This window comes from Rhipicephalus microplus, chromosome 2 (assembly GCF_043290135.1).
Source record: "Rhipicephalus microplus isolate Deutch F79 chromosome 2, USDA_Rmic, whole genome shotgun sequence".
NCBI classification, from domain to species: domain Eukaryota; kingdom Metazoa; phylum Arthropoda; class Arachnida; order Ixodida; family Ixodidae; genus Rhipicephalus; species Rhipicephalus microplus.
Genome location: NC_134701.1, coordinates 211,344,352 through 211,361,179, shown reverse-complemented (window position 1 = coordinate 211,361,179; position 16,828 = coordinate 211,344,352). Strand labels below are relative to the sequence as shown.

Here is a 16,828-nt window from a genome sequence, read left to right as displayed (position 1 = left end):
CTGTACGACAAAGCTTGGGTGGTCAGCGCGAGCGGCAAGATGACAGACTTTTTTCACCCTGCTCAAGCAAGATTCGCTGGAGGAGGCAGTATCGCGGGGAGCATACATGTGTACCGTTTGTGTATTTGTGTGGGTATGTTGGGGGCGGTGCAGGCATAACACACGTGTGCTGCGGGACATACTTTGGACAGTGCCGTACGGACCCCAATCTAGGGATCTGGGGGGATGACTGTATTTAATCAGCCCTCGTGGGCTGCTTAGTGTGGTTCATGGAGCTTGTTCAATAGACAGCCATTTTTAATGTAGAGCTTCGGGCCAGAGAGCCCGTGCCATGTAAATAACGAAAATAAACCCTCTCTACGAAGTTCAACCTCGTCCTGCCTCGACAACTTGATCCCGGATCTCCGGTGGCGCGAAACCCGGTCGCAGCAGTTTCGTGCGTCTCGAACCACACCCGCAGTGGGCCATCAAAGTAAAGCAGCTGTCATTTGTGCCAATTTAATACAATTCTCGTTCGTGGCACTGAATTGCGCCAACACCAAGAAATTTGCAGAAATCGCGCCACGCTGCGCCAAAATGCCTGACCAACCTTAAAATGATCTCAAGCACGTTAATTTTAGTGCGAAATGAAGGCCACATTGGCTACCTGCACTTTGCATCATCAATCGAACCAAGCGGCACTCCCAAGCTTAAAACACTGTGCATTATACATATACTCGTTAGGTGAGGACACTCGCGAATCACGATCAAGCAGATAAAGTACAAGACGATATAACAACGCCATGCACCCATCGGTCAACCGACCATCATCACGCAAAAAAAAAAAAAAAATTGCCGCAGCCACCAATGACACGGGTGTGGCATGTTAAGAATGTATGTCTAGTTTCCCGCTCACGAAGAAGGTCGACATTTTGCCGCATTTTTCGCTGGCGAACATCGAACATTGCCAGCCACCACATTTGTTGTCATAGTAACAGCACAATCTTTTTTCTGGCTTGATGTTGCATCATCCTGGCGGTATATGTCCGTCGGCGGGCCAACTGGCGCGCTCTTACTTTATTTGGTTGAACGCGCCTTGCGAGCAAGCCAAGAAGTTGAGCCCTAAACCTGGTCCCACCATCATGAAAAAAAAAGTGAGGGTAATGGGGGAGGGAGTGTAGGGATTCTGAAATTCCTTCGCCTTGTTCTAACTCGCGCAGAACGCTGCTTAAGCCACCTTTGCTGCAGTACACCGGTGTCTCACGGAAAATTGTTTTGTCGTTTGGAAGGGGCTGGTGCTAGTCACAGGACACAGCAGATTTTGTTAAATAACTCGTGGTTGTATGCTGTGTGTCATTGTGAGTACTAGTCTGATTGCTGGCGTCTAAAAGAGTTCCTGGCAATCATTTGGAGCAGCGAATGACATATCTGCTCCTGCCCTCCCACACACCCACATGAAAATCTTGTCCTTTAGGTTTTATTTTGCCATCCCTACTTGGTTATGTGAATCTCCGGAATTTCAAAGTAGCCAGCTTGGCAGAGCTACATTTGAATTCGCAGAGTCTGTCAAAGGTTTCTGCCAGCGCGGTAAATGCTAATGTTGACTTCATTGTTTGCTCAGTGGAGTAATTCAGAATACTACTTTTATTGAAATAGCAGTGCTGATGTGATCACCATGCACGATTTAGTTGGGCTGAATGTTTTTATTGTATATTTTTTTAAATGTAAGCCTTAATTTTTTTTTCGTACTGCTCCAAATTCGGTCTTTCTCCAGAAAATTTTCCCCGTAACCTGCTCCAAATTTGGATTTTAGTGCTCCGAATTCTATTTTGGCTGTAGCACCCTTGTATGTGCATTTTGTCGATGACTGAAAAGTCCGCATCCCACCTACTTGATTTCAAAGGGAGTAACACTGTGAAATAATTTCTCACACGATGTCAGGGATAAAAAAAAAGGTTGGTGGGTGGCACACCTGGTGTGCCACCCCCTAGCTGCACCACTGGTGATGTTTTTGAGCAGCAGACCGATGGCCATTGCAGTGTCTTTGTCACGGGAAGGCTGGCTCAAGAGCGTCGCGTAATGTTTCAGGGCAGTTTTACTTTTTTGAGTCTTGAAAACTTTCTCGGAATGCTTCAGAAAAAGTACTGTAAACACCGGAATTTAGGTTGAATTTTTTGTTTCAAGGAAACTCAATGAAATGTTGACCCTCGTCTTATATAACGGTAACTAGCAGAAATAAATGTGCAAGCCTCTAAACAATGGGCAGCTGAAGTCAAAAGCCTCCATTGCTATCGTGAGCATCAGCAGCGGCGCTGTTGGGCAAAGCTAGGCAAGGCCTACAGTGTTCTAACAATGCCATTTTGCCTCGGTTATCTGCTGTTGGTCTGCTGTTTTTTTTTTTTCTGTTTCCTTCAGAAATGAGTGGTAGTCGATGGCAGTTTATGATTGGCCATAAGAAAAAAAAGTTAGAGTATGCCAAAGCTCATGGCAGCCTGGTGGCACAAAGGGAATGTGGTGTATCGGAGAAAAGCATCTCATACTGTAGGAGCCAAAAGCGGAGCATCACATCCTGCATCAACAACAACAAAAAAAAAACTTCATGCACTTCAAACTGGAAACGCTACTCGCTGAATTAGTCTGGGAGCTGTGCAAGGTTACTACCCGTACCAACGAAGTGCATCTGCGTGAAAGCTTTTGAGACTGAGATAGCGCACGAGTCTGGGCTAACAAGGGCGCAATTCAAGGGATCTCCATCATGGGTGCGCCGATTTATCAAGCTGAATGGCTTTCCGCAGAAGTGGCGTACTTCCATCTTTCCATAAATATACTTCATCGTTAACGCATTGAATGCAACAGAGAATGATGCACTCTGGGTCATTACCACTGAAAAACGAGCATCGTCAGACTCGAGTTCGAACGAGTCTGAGTGACTGAGCTTTGTGGCCTTCTGGCAGTTATCTACATAAGATTAGTGTCCAAGTAAAAAGAAATGTCACCAAAGGGCAGCTGGTTGTCACAAATTTACTTAGCTTCTGGTTTTTATAGTAAGTTGCACTTGAAAGGAAAAGCAGTCCGGATATTCAGAATTTGGCGAAGGTGAAATGACCCTCTACAATCGTATACAGGGAACACACTACTGAGCTCACTAAAGTACTAGTCTTTTACAGAACTACATGCCTGCATTTATTCGTGAAAGGGGTCAGTGCTGAGAAGCGGAACAAGAGGCAAACAATGAAACTTGTAAGATGAGCAAGTGCGTCTAAGCACTTGCCCATCTTTTTGCTTAGCCTATAGCCAGACGGTTGTTTAGAGGGCTGTTTGTCGTCTCCATGCTCGGGTACATACCCAGGAATTTTTTTCGGGGGGTGTTTGTGTGTGCTGTGGCTCATTCAGGCAACTAGTAGTGGAATGTGATGGCGCATAATTACCATAAAAGTTTTGGGGGGTGAACTGTGTTCATGCTGATTTCAAAATTCTCGTAATGCACCCGACCGTAGTTTTGTATTACTGTAAAAAAGTCTGTACATGCTTTGAAGCATGCTTTAAAACATGCTTGCTTGTGTGTCGGATTGTTCTCTCTTACACGTCAAGACAAGCGTGCACTTGTGCCGTAAACTGCGCCTCAGGATTAAGAACATTGACTGAGCAGACAACGGTGTTGGAACGCGATAAATCTTTATGCCATCCTTAGTGGGCTGGGAAGTCGTGGCTTAGCAAAACGTATGTTCGGACAAAACACTTCATAACAAATGTGAGATAAACGAGCGCTGAGGAATGTGTACATAAGAAGGGGCACCTGTATTGTGTGCTTCTTGTTTATGTTCCAGTTTCGTAGTGCTCGTTTGTTTGGCATCAGTGGAAAGTATTGTTATTGCTCAATCATGCTTGTATCCTACGGCGATTTCCTGGTCAGAAAGTGCAGAAACCAGCCATCTCTTTCATATGTTGAACCGTAAAAGCAATGCCGGATTCGGAGTGAAGCTTCAGGCGGAATGTATCGCAGCTGCCACCTCTTGGATGCAGCATGAAGTGCTTCACACATATGTTGAACCGTAAAAGCAATGCCGGATTCGGAGTGAAGCTTCAGGTGGAATGTATCGCAGCTGCCACCTCTTGGATGCAGCATGAAGTGCTTCACACTACGCCCCCCCCCCTGAAGTGGGCCCACTAAAAATCTTTTTAGAACACTTTAGTATGCTCATCTGTTAAGGCATCACCCCAACCACGTGATAGTCGTCACTGATCAACAGGTCACTTCGAAAGGCAGAACGCCTTTGGCAGGCACAATGTGGTGACAGCATGTTGAGCGTCAAAGTGAACTTATAAATAACTAAGCTATTGCTTCTTTAATTTACAACTTCTTGCGTCCGAAGGCATTGTTTCGTTAGTCGACAGCAATCGTAATTGTGGAGAATGTGGTCAGAAAAGTTCGCCGTGTGAAAACTGATGGCAAGTCTTTATGCTGTATCTTTTCTTTTTTTCTTACTGCTGTTCTGCCAGTGTTGAAATGCCTAAAAAAATGGGCGACCTCGCCCGCAGCATTCGAAATCTGCATGCTGTACTTGTTGTGGTCTGGGCTATTATCGCGAGTAAACTGCAGTGGAACATGCGCGAGCACATGCCGCTCACGTGATTTAAAAAGCCTGTTTTAATTTTTACTGTGACCACGTTGGAAGTGTTCCTCGTAACAGTAGGAGACTTTGAAATATATTCGCTATATGTATATGTAGACAGTCTTTACGGGTAGCATAGAAAATCTTTAGTGCACCGAAGTATGGTCGTTGTAACTGATAAATCGTTATATCTGGAATCATTATTAGTAGGTTCCACTGACTGCCACGCTGTGCCAAAATGCGCCTTACCGGCCTAAAAATTTTTTCAGTTTAGTTATCATCCAATTCAGACACACCAATCATAACGCTAACCACAGAACAGAAGATGTAGGCAGCAGCTTCAAAAATTTTCTGGGCCTTGTTTTATAGCATGCAAAAGACTTTCAATGGGGCACTGACACAAAGATTTCCAGTTGTCATTTTCTTGCACCAAATGAAATGTCATGCTCTCAAGAGCCAAGACAAGGCACTGTTAAGCATAAATGCACCCTGAGAAGGTAATTCTGGTATGGTTTTAAAAACCGATTTCGGTTCCTACTGTGCCCGGATGATTCAACATGACATGAGCTTTTTATGTGGTCGAGCAAGCTATCTGGGTGTGTCCGCGGCTGCTCCGCACTATTACTACTTCCTTTGCAATACACAGGTGGCTATATTGAATATTTTGGTGGTGTACATGTGGCTCTTTTATTAATGAGATCTAACTGACAATCATTTCAAGGGAAGCGTAGAATGCTATTACAAGCGATCATAATGCAAAAAGTGGTCGAAAAGATAACCCGTCGCGGGCAGGGACCAAACTCTCGACCCTTAGAACAACGCATTGCTCGGGGGTCACGGGAGACATTGAAGTTCATTCGGGGTGATGTATGCGAGAGCTTGAGCTCATTAGAATTGTGTAAATCTGTTTTTCGTACCACCGGAGTTGTGCACGATATCCTGGTCCCTAGAAAGTTTGAAAAATTCGACGTTTGTATATACTGTATTAACTCTCATAAAGATGAGCAATCATGATTTTTTTTGTTTCCGTGCGTAATAGGTGCACCTTGAACTTAACAGTGATCAGTAGTTCCGTACTGTTCTGGCATGGTTGCAATTCGACGCCTTCTTAAGTTAACTGGAGCAAAAAAAAAGAAATACCGCGACAGCTCTTCGCTGGCTCATTGATTCAGGAAGGCCAGTTGAGTGGACATCGGAGTAACCTCTTCAACGGTGCCAATGTGGCTCTGGCTGTGCGCACTCCAAATGGAACGTGTGATTGTGCTCTCATAAACTACGCTTTGAGTGTTCTGTTAGGAAAAGCATCGTTGTTATCGAGTTTGCTACCTCGTCAGCAAATATAATAGCTTTTCAGCTTTCCAACAAGAGCTTTCGCCATTGCTGCCACTATTCTGACTTGCACAAACACGAGTGACTTTTGTCGCCGTTGATTTCCCAGCTATGGACCTAAATATTGTATCATACCCTCTACTCTTAGGTCAGTGCTTCAGTGCAATCTTCTTGATGCCCAATCTTCGTGTCATCATGTACAAACATCACAACATGCCGAACCATAGGCTAGGCCCCATGGCATATCCAGAGGAGGGGGGGCGGTAGGGGCGATTCCCCCCCCCCTAAAACAAAAATCTGTCAGCACCCTCGCCCATCACTTCATTCAGTGCTTGAAGGCCACTTCCTATCGCTGATCGACTAACCAGTGAATCCACTGTGAGCGCACATCAACAGTATTTAAGCTATAAAGGGTTTTACCTGCTAGAAAAAACAAGAAGTCATGATTACGCCCCCTCTCAGCTGTTACATCAGGTGACCTCCCCCTTTAATATGAATGGCCATATTCGCCCTGGCAAGGCCTATTCATAATTAGCGTTTCTTTTAAGTGGTGGTCATGGGCGATCAAATTTCTTGCCTGGAACACCCTCGAAATTTCGAAAGCTTCAGTGATCACGCTTTCCATCTAAACATATCGTGAGTTTTGTCACAGTGGCTATTATTAAATTCTTAATCTTACCAAAAAGAATCTGAATAGTGCAAACATGACGTGCTGGAACAGTGAGGAACAGAAGACATGCTGCCCGGGTCTCGCTACATTGTTGAGGTGAAGCATATCTTTTGCACAGGCGAGCATTTTAGTTGACTGCAACCGTTATATATTTTTTTCTGTGGTGGCAAAGAGATTTGCATTTCTCCATGTCTGTGGCAAAATTACCAAGTATTGCGAGAAAACATAACCCTTGGAGCCGCAAACTAGCTGGAACTGCAAACGATCAGCCCCGATTACTTAAAATAATTTCAAGTTACTTGCATCCCACTTTTTGAGTGTTCTGATAATTTGAAAACCCACTTAATTTGAAGATTTCTTGCAGCCCTACTGACTCTGAAATAACGATGTTTTATTTTGTATGTGTATGGCACCAAGAAGGCAATAAATCTGTGTGCACTTGCTGAAAGCCAAATCCTGAGTGAAAATCTTGCGGCCATTTCAAATGCAGGTCGACATCAGGGCTCAGAAGCGGGAAGGAATCAAGTGGACCACCTTAGAGTTCGACAGTAGTGCAGCTGATGTTCCTGAGCCCATGATGTTTTCCGGCAAGCTGTTTCTTCTGTTCATTGCAATATTCTTGTCAATGCTTGTGTTGTGTTTAAGGTCCATGTACAATCATGAGATATCAGATGGAATACCAAATTTGTGTTTAATCAACAGTTACTCGCAATGTGCTGATATGAATGTGGTCTAATAAATACCAAGATATACTTTTCCACATACCCATATAGAATAATAAACACTTGTGCTTGCCAAATACATTTAGCTGCTATGACCTTTAAAACATAATTTCATTGTTCTATCTCGTATAGCTCATGACTGTACCTTCTTTACAGTGAAACCTTGAGTAATGGGGGGAAGCTGTTTTTTCGGGACTGCAAATGTTCTTGGATTTAGTCATTACTGATGCAATGATCACCATAGCAATTTTCAGTAACTGTTTTATCTTTAGAAAAAACTTATTGAAGTTTTCAGATGGGCACAGAAAAATATATATTTGCGCTGTTAAATTCAATCTGCTCAAAAAAGTGAAGAAAGCCCCTAGTACCATGTCTGCCTTTCAAATATCACTTGTTCGCATGCCATGACTGTGCATTTTCAAGGGTTGTTACCTAGACAAGCTCAACCTATCCCGAGTTGCCTCATAGTCTGCAAGCTAGGCTGAGGTCCGTATACTTTCATGGTTTCAGCCTGTAGAAGCTTATTTGTTGACATGCAGCTGAAGATCTCCCGAGTTTGCACTACGTAGACACAGAGGCCTGGAGCACACAATATTGACCGGAGGCGGTGATCTTCAGTCTGCAAAATAACTTTCTTTTGGCGCAAGCTTTCATAACGAAAGGGGCACATCACCAGTTGCTTTTCTCTGGAAAGAGATGTAATGCCCACAGGTCATACTTTGCATATGACATTAACTGCACCACCTTCTTCGGGGCAGGTTGAGATAAACATGTGTAAACTCTTCAAAAGTATGCTTCGTTAGTATTTCATGGTAGAGAAGGTACTGTATCTCATTGCTTGATGGACAGCTGTAGCAAGCATGGTATTGGTTAATCTTTGTAGTGGATTCAAGATGTTGCAATGCCCCTGTATATAGTCGCGGACAGATTTTTCGCACAGTCCAAAAAATGGTGATGCCGTGAAAATAGTTTATTTGGATTAGAAAAGCTTAAAAAATTCCCAATAAATCTATGCTTCATGCTCTTCTTGGGGACAAGCAAATTCAGTTGTATTTGTTCTACGGTAGCATCGTTGGCAAGCGTGTTAGTCGATCCCGGATATATTGAACTTGAAGGGGATCGTGAAAAAGTTTGATATACCGTGAATTCGGAATATAAAATATACATATCGAATGCCTAAAATGAAGAATTTCAGGCTTCAGAAATCAAGCTAACATAACGATTCGCTCAAAAACAATGAACTGCAGGTTACCACACTTTTAGTCCGTAAACGTCTTGTTTCTTGCACGCCGTAAAGTTTGAGTCATCCTTAATATTGCAAGACAGTAGCAGCGTTGGGGTCTCGACTGCGTTTATTAGGCCGAATGACCTGATCAGCGCTTCGAACGAAGACGTTTTTGTGATGTTGATTAAATGCAGATGAAAAAGATGGTGAAACGCTGTGAATATTGTACTTGCACTGTTTTCCCCCTTGCGCGTAAGCGGCCAATGTGGCCGCTGTTTATGACAGTGGTGTACGTCACACGAATGGTTTTAAGCGCGACACGTGAACAACCTCCGTACCACGAAAACTGCCGTTGGAAGGCATGACAACAGGGATTACTTGTTAGTTAACAGGAGACGTCTGCTCGACTATAGCGTAGGGGCCAATGAAACGTGAGTGAAACTTGTCGAACAGGCCGGGAACCTGCGTTGGGGTCCACAACAGTACTTCGTCTCCAATATTGAAGTGAACTACGCGGTGGACGCCAACGTAGCGAGTCTTCCGCTCTTGTTAGCTTTCCTCTGTATTGAGGCAGGCGCGGTGGCGACAGTCGGCCAGGTGAGAGATTAAGTGCTCGCTTGAAGGCTATGACGAGTTCACAGGGACGTCAAAAAAGATGTTGGTTGACGGCCATTGACGAGAAAGAATGGAGAATAGCCCGTGGTGCACTGCGTAGCGGTATTGTGAGCAAAAGTCATAAATGGCGGGATAGTGTCCCAGTTGGTGTGGTTGGCATTGATATACATAGATATTATGTCGGTCAGTTTGATGGAAGCGCTCTGCGAGGCCGTTAGTCTGGGGATGGTAGCTGGAAGTCGTCTTATGAATCGTATTACATGCGTGGAGGACTTGTTCAAGTAGTTTCCAAAGAAACACCTTGCCGCGGTCGCTCAATAGGATGCGTGGTGCACCATGTCTTAGAAAGATTGCCTCCAGAAAAAATGTGGCAATGTCCTCTGCTGATCCTGAAGGAAGTGCAGCTGTTTCGGCGTACCTTGTTAAGTGGTCAACTGCTGTGACAATCCAGCGCTTGCCGCTAGCGGATATCGGTATTGGTCCATAGAGGTCAATGCCAATGACATCGAAGGGAGCGTAAGGACACGGAAGAGGTTGTAGAAGACCGGCCGGGGAGGAAGTGGGTCGCTTGCGGCGTTGGCATGGCGAGCATGACGCAACATATCGCGCTACGCAGTTGGAAAGCCCAGACCAGGCAAAACGACTGCGGATGCGTTCATAGGTTTTTGAAAATCGAGATGACGAGCCTTGGGGTCATCTTGAAACGCCTCCAAAATCTGCGCCCTTAGGGAACAAGGAGCGTTGGGAACCCAGCGCTGTCCTTCGGGGTGGAAGACAAAGCGGTAAAGGATTGAGTTTTCAGTCTTGAAGTTTTGCAGCTGTCGATGGGTGCGGGCATTAGGAGGACGAGAGGAGCCTTGAAGGCGCTGCATTATGGAGCCACAGTAAGTGTTGCTGCGTTGGTGGGATGCAAACGTCCTGTTGCCGAAGGCAAAAAGTCGACAGCGGCGAGTGAATGAACTGATGGGGAGACGCTTTGATGGGTTCACTCACAGTTGGCGACAGGCCAGGAGTGCCTGATGAGGATGGTAAAGGACAGCGGCTAAGGGCACCAGCATCGTTGTTTTTTGCCGGATTTGTAGGTAACGTCAAACTCCTATCCTTGGAGGCGAAGTATCCAGCGACCGAGGCGTCCAGACAAATTTTTCAACGTCGACAACCAACACAGTGTGGTGGTCAGTGACTTGGTAAAGTGGTGGCCGTGAAGATATGGTCGAAACTTCTGGATGGCCCAGATAACGGCGAGACACTCCTGCTCAGTGATGTAGTTTTTCTCTGCTGCTGTGAGGGTGTGACTAGCGTATGCGATCACACGTTCGCCATAACACTCTGTTCGTTGCAAAAGTACTGCGCCGAGTCAGTCCGCTGGCATCAGTATCAAGGAGAGTGGGTGCGACGTTATAAAAATTACAAAGCGCTGGCTCGGACATGAGGGCACGTTTCAAGGTGTCAAAGGCCATTTGGCATTCGTCCGACCATTCGTATGACGCTTCCGAAGAAAGGAGTTGAAGTGGCACAGCAATGGTGGCGAAGTCTCATAGAAAGCGCTGGAAGTACGACACAAGGCCAAGAAAGCTTTGGAGCTCTTAGGCGCGTTGAAGCACCGGGAAGTCAAGAACGGCGGTAATTTTGTCGGGATCAGGCCGGATTCCATCTTTGCTGACGAGATGTCAGAGTATTTTAATACTTTTGCTAGCAAACTGGCACTTTTTGGTGTTGACCTGAAGGCCGGCAGCTGTGAGACACGTCAGAACTTCATCTAGGCGCTGCAAATGCTGTTCGAATGTCGAAGAAAATATGACGATGTCGTCAAGGTAACATAAGCATGTTTTCCGCTTGAGGCCCGGCTATACAGTGTCTATCATACGTTCAAACTTTGCTGGCGCATTGCAGAGGCCGAAAGGCATGACATTACATTCGTAAAGTCCGTCGGGTGTGGCAAAGGCAGTTTTTTTCTTGTCATCCTCGTGCATTAGAATTTCCCAATAACCGGAGCGCAGGTCAAGGCTCGAAAAATATTCCGTTCCTTCTAAGGAATCTAAGGCATCATCAATGCGAGGCAAGGGATATACGTCTTTTCTGGTTACTTTGTTCAATGCGTGGTAGTCAACGCAGAATCGCACCGAACCGTCTTCTTTTCGCACGAGAAGACAGGTGATGACCAAGGGCTTGAGGAGGGGCGGATGATGTTTTGCCTGAGCATATCAGCAATGTGCTTGTCGATGCTCTCGTGTTCGCTGGAAGAAACACGGTATGGTCGACGACGGGCAATGGAAGTTCCGTCGGTGTGTATGCGATGAGCCACCGCAGAAGTCTGGCTTAGAGCAGTGGAATGTACGTCGAAAGAAAATTTATGCTTGGACAACAACGCCAGTAGTTCGTCTGCTTGGGGGGGGGAGTGAGATCCGTGCTGGTGGCATTGACGAGAGCCCTAGTAAGTGGAGCATCTGTTGGTATTGAACGTGATTCCACCAGACTGGTATCCGAAGCCACTACAGAGATAGATTGTGTGTCCACGTTGGAAACAACAGTGTTCTTGGTCAGCAGAATCGGCTCATTGGTGATATTTAGTACAGCGAATAATGCGGTGCCGTTGAAGAAGCGGACAAGGCTCGATGAAAGTGCAATCCCTCTGGATAGACAACGGCCTGATGGACTGACTAGGACGTCACCGTGGTCAATGGAGTCGGACATAACCATGATAACGTGCTCGTGGTTAGGTGGCACAAGGAAGTCATTGGCTGTTTGTAGCCGGTCACGGGATGATTTCGGGAGATTTCATCCGTCTCGCATATGTACGAGTCGTTGTCGACAAGAGATGGAAGCAGCAGCATCAGAAAGTCCCATCCGAAAATAAGCATAAAAGCACAAGAATCCAGCACGGCAAACTGAATATGATGCCGGATCCCATCAATGAAAACTCTAATGGTGCACTGTGCTGATGGCCGTATCTGCGAGTCATTTGCGCTACGTAAGAGAGTGCCAGTATACGGTGTGGTGACCTTGCGTAGACGAGAACACAAATCCACATGAATAGCAAAAATAGCAACCCCCCCCCCCCCCTGTGTCCACCAATACTAGAACTGGTACCCCTTCAACATACACTAATAACAAGTTGGCTGGGCACTCTGGAGGTCTTGGTGTTTGTTCAAGCGATGCAGCTTACCTCCAAAAACTGCACTAGCTAGTTTTCCGGGTGGTATTCAGAAGTAGGTGCAGCCGGTCTCGGAGATGTTGAGCGTCGCAGAGGTGAAGGAAACCGGTAGTGTCCGGGATAACAGGGGCGAGGTGCGGCGAGTGGAGAAGTCGGAGAGAGGGAACGTGTCGCAGGGCGGCGCTGGTACTGGTTCGGGGATGGCTCCGAATCCCTTTCGTAAACGTCGTAGCCACTGCGTTCGTCCTGTTGGCGCTTGCGGCAAAATCGTGAAATATGGCCCCGAATGCCACAATAGTAACATATTGGGTGAGGCGAACACTAGGGGGCGAAGAGTGCTGCAGCTGTCACAGGTGCTGGTACTGGCGCTGGGACAGGCGAGTGTAGTGCAAATGCTGCTACGTTGGACTGCGCTGGAACAGGATGCATGTGCTGAACCAAGGCAGGCAGGTGGTATCGCAGCGACTTGCACATAAGTCGTGGTTGGCGTTGGTGGCGCCAAAGTGTTCGATGAGAGAGCGCTAGCCATGGATGAGAGCTCGTCTTTGATGATGTCGCGCAGACCAGCAGATCGAGAGTGAGGCCGAGGGGCGGGTGCACATGACAACCCTTGCGCTTGAAGTTCCGTGCGAATCAGCGTGCGCAAATCTGCATCCGAGGAAGGCCGACTGACTGTCACTGGTGTCTGGGTAGTCTGGGTGCAATCGAATGGCTTGGAGTTCATCAAGATGTTGACATGTGGTGATATCGTCCTAAACGGTGGTGGGGTTTTTAACAGCCCGAGCGTTAAATGCGACATGGCCTATCATCCCTTTGAGTTGGCGAACACGATCAGCTTCTGTCATCGCAGAGTTCACGCGGTGGCAAAGGGCAAGGACGTCTTCAATGTACGAAATGTACGTCTCCCCGGGATGTTGGGTACGGCCATCAAGCTTTTGTTTCGACACTTCGGGAAGAATGTTCAGTTTCCCAAAAATCCTACGGACTTGTTGAGCAAAAGTAGGCCAATCCGGGAAGCTGCTCTCGTGGTTAAAAAACCACGTTTTGGCGACATCGGACAGATATAAGGTGACGTGACGAAGTTTTTGAGGCTCATCCCATTGGTTATAAACATTGGTCATGTCATATTCTTTCAGCCATACCTCGACGTCGTCGCGTGGAAGACCAGAGTAGATGGGTGGGTCGCACTGCTGGGCTTTGACGATCCACGCAGGAATGGTTTGTTGGACAGGGATGCTGAATGTTTTGGGCAGTGGTTCTTGAGCCATGACAGCGGACGGGGGAAGCAAGCGGCGACCCGAAGGAAGCTCCAGGGGAACTCGGAAATTTAAGCAGCCTCCACCACTCTGTAAGACAGTAGCAGCCTGGGGGTCTCGACGGCGTTTATCAGGCCGAATCGCCTGATGAACGCTTCGAAGACGACGTTTTTTGTGATGATGATTATGTACAGATGAAGATGAAGGTCGAACGCTGTGAATATTGTGCTTACAATATCATTGAAGCTTTTCAAATAAGCAAACTTGGCTCCTTTGGCCACAACGTTGATTGGCGCAGATTGCCGATGCGAGCTTTGCAGCGTGGCAAAAGCTTGGTTAGCGGCGGAAGCAAAGGCGTTGGCACATTCATAACTGCACGGCTACACTTCTGCGGCACCGGCAACATCCAAAATCTCAGCATTGATACAGTCAAACATCGTCATCTGTACTGATGAAGTCCCTACTGTCTGAGATTGTGCCCAGAAATGCTAAGTTGCAGAATTCACTGAGGCATCGTACGCCATTGTCAGCGATCATGACGCACCCAAAGTCGTCACCTGGCCTGCAAGGAACGTTTACGACAATGTTTTACTTGTCGTTGCTCCAAGCACCAGTCATAATTTTTATTGCTACGTGCGAATCAACGTTTAGTTCAAATCCCGAATGAGGATTTATCGGGAACAAGGTGAGAAGGCCACAAGGTGCAGAGGACGCAACACTGTGGAAGGAAAGTTGTTTCCTTCATCGATGGTTAGAGTTTTCACTGTCGACGTGTTGGCAATATCGATGTCGCTGTGGTTTTATAGCTGGTAGCCGCTGCTTTTTGCGGCTTTGATATGAAACGATAAAAAAAAAAAAAAGCGCAGCCTTCAAGACACGCATTCTATAACCGAAAACACTAAGAAAATGCGTCACAAGGTTGCACATCTAGAAGGCCATACTTTTCAGTTTTCAGGCTCGCATGCCATTGTGTGCAAACAATCAAGGAAGGGAATACGAACCACATGACGACATTGCACTGAGATCGCAGAGTCACTTCGGATTCTTTTTCAGTGCCCTTGGCCATCGGTCTTCTGGAAAACACTATGCCCGCGGGCTAAGACCTGCAGATCGCGCATCAAGCGTATTGATGTGCAGTAAAAGCTCGTTTATCTGGACCTGGTTAACTCGGAAATTCGGTTAACTCGGATTCGCGGCGCGGTCCTGGCAAAACTGTGCATATTTCAATGAGGTCAAATGCTCATTAATTCGGAGGGATTTAGCCGCGCACCGGTTATCTCGGACAATTCCGGAGAGGGCTCCGGAGAGGGCGCGATCTCTGGCAGCTTGGACGCTCAAGCACCACTTGCCGTAACTGATGGCAGAACGGGAGTTTTGGGGAAACTGAAACCGAGCGAACTGCAGCAGAATATGACGATGATGATAGTAAATGAGGAAGTGGCTAGGTGGCGCTAGTCACCACCCGGCGGAAGCGCTTGGGCCACCGGCGCATCCAGTGTCTACTAACAGCTGCTTGCTACGCCTACTGGTGTCTTGGTTCTTTGTGTTGCGACTTCGCGTGTCGCGGCTGTGTTTGTGCGCGTTGTCGCCGCCGTCGCGCTTCATGGCGACCGTCACAGGAGTCAAGCGGCCACAGCAGCGAGCAAATGATCTTGAAAGAAAGGTTACGATATTGAAAGACGTGATGAGCTGACGCGACGTCGCCGCACCGTGCAGGAGGCCGCCGAAGCCCTCGCTCTCCTCGAGGGGTTCTGCGTTTTTTCTCGCGACAGTGAACTTGCGCACCACTGCCTGATGGGATTAAATAAGATCGTTCTGTCAAAAACTCAGATGGTGAGGCAGGCAAAAATAACGCGCCTTTTTAAGAAATAAAGGTTTGTCTGAGCCGTGTACGTTCTCCTTTTGTTTTCATGGTCTGTTCGATAATTGGGAATTCGGTTAACTCAGACATTTTCTCTGGTCCCGCGAGATCCGAGTTAACGAACTTTTACTGTACTCGCATGTGCCGCGCAGCGAACCAGATCAGCGCGATGAAATGACACCGTTTTTTCGACGCCTGCGCGAAAAAGGATCGGAACTTGTTAGAACGTGGCCTAAAATTGATAAATATTTACTAGCAAAAACTGCACTTTCTGGGCTTCGGTGCGGCACAGCGTTCAATATAGCGGATGTCCCTCATTGCGGGAGTTTGATATACAGGTTCACCGGTCCCACACTTTTTCATGGGAAATTAAAAGGTACTTTTGAACTCTTTGATATAGCCAATACTATATATCCGAGTTTGATATATCCGGGATCGACTGTAGTAATAATGAGCATAAGACTGAGTGAAAAAGCTTTGCTGTTTGCTAGTCAAGGAAGATCAGACGTGGCCTCCAAAACTGGAAAATTTTGCACCATGTTGTGCGCGCTTCCAATCTTGGAGGCCACACAACTGGTCACTGCAAACCAAACTCGACCTAGCGAACATAAAAGTCCAACATGACAGCTTTCAAAATCGAGCGGTATAGCTGAAAACAGATTTAGTAAAAGTTGAACTTTTAAACATGAATTCTTCCGAAAAACTGGTTGCGAAAGTGCATTAGTGTGCATTTGCGAAGTCCAATATATCCAAGAAGTCCAAATTTTAGGAGTTCAAAAAATTGGTTGGCGACTGTACTACTTTGAACCGCCAGCAGAGGCACATACTGTAACCATTACTTCAAAATATTTTTGTGCAGTGCCAGAGGCCGCTAGTGTTGAGAGGGCACCTCCAGTGTTCCAAGCCAAAGACTGGGACAACATTGTCAAGGAGAATGAAAATGACAAGGAAGAGGGCGATGCAGCTCTCAATTCTTTGTTCCAGAAAATTTATGCTGAAGGCTCGGATGACGTAAGGAGGGCCATGAACAAGTCATTTGTAAGTACCCATGGCTCTTTCTCTTTAATTGTTCAGATTTCTTTGGGACGTTCAGTCCTGAGCACATTGCCATGATGATTGCTCAATGCTGATCACTCGGAAGCTTGCAACTGATTTCCATTTCGCTCGCTTGCATCATTAGCACATTAAAAAGATTGTAAGCATGAAATTGTGAATGGGAAAAACATTCGGTGGTTCACTGTTTAATTTAGTGCCATATTATGAATGTATAAACGGTGCATTTATGACCACTTGCAGCAGTCATGGATGTAGTCGAGTGTGCTGAAGAGGCGGTGCTGTCTAAGAAATGAAAAAAAAAAGAATGGAATTTATTCATGCAAAATAATTGTATTTTACCTATGAATT

At 46.4% G+C, this 16,828-nt stretch overlaps 1 protein-coding gene across 1 annotated transcript in view; it reads left to right on the top strand.

Moving 5' to 3' along the window:
• Positions 1–16,828, top strand: part of Sgt1 (suppressor of G2 allele of skp1) — a 45,549-nt gene that overhangs the window by 28,161 nt on the left and 560 nt on the right. The window contains exons 9-10 of the mRNA XM_037421601.2: positions 7,082–7,178; positions 16,284–16,462. Coding sequence (XP_037277498.2) covers positions 7,082–7,178; positions 16,284–16,462 — 276 coding nt within the window. The remainder of the gene's footprint in view (positions 1–7,081; positions 7,179–16,283; positions 16,463–16,828) is intronic.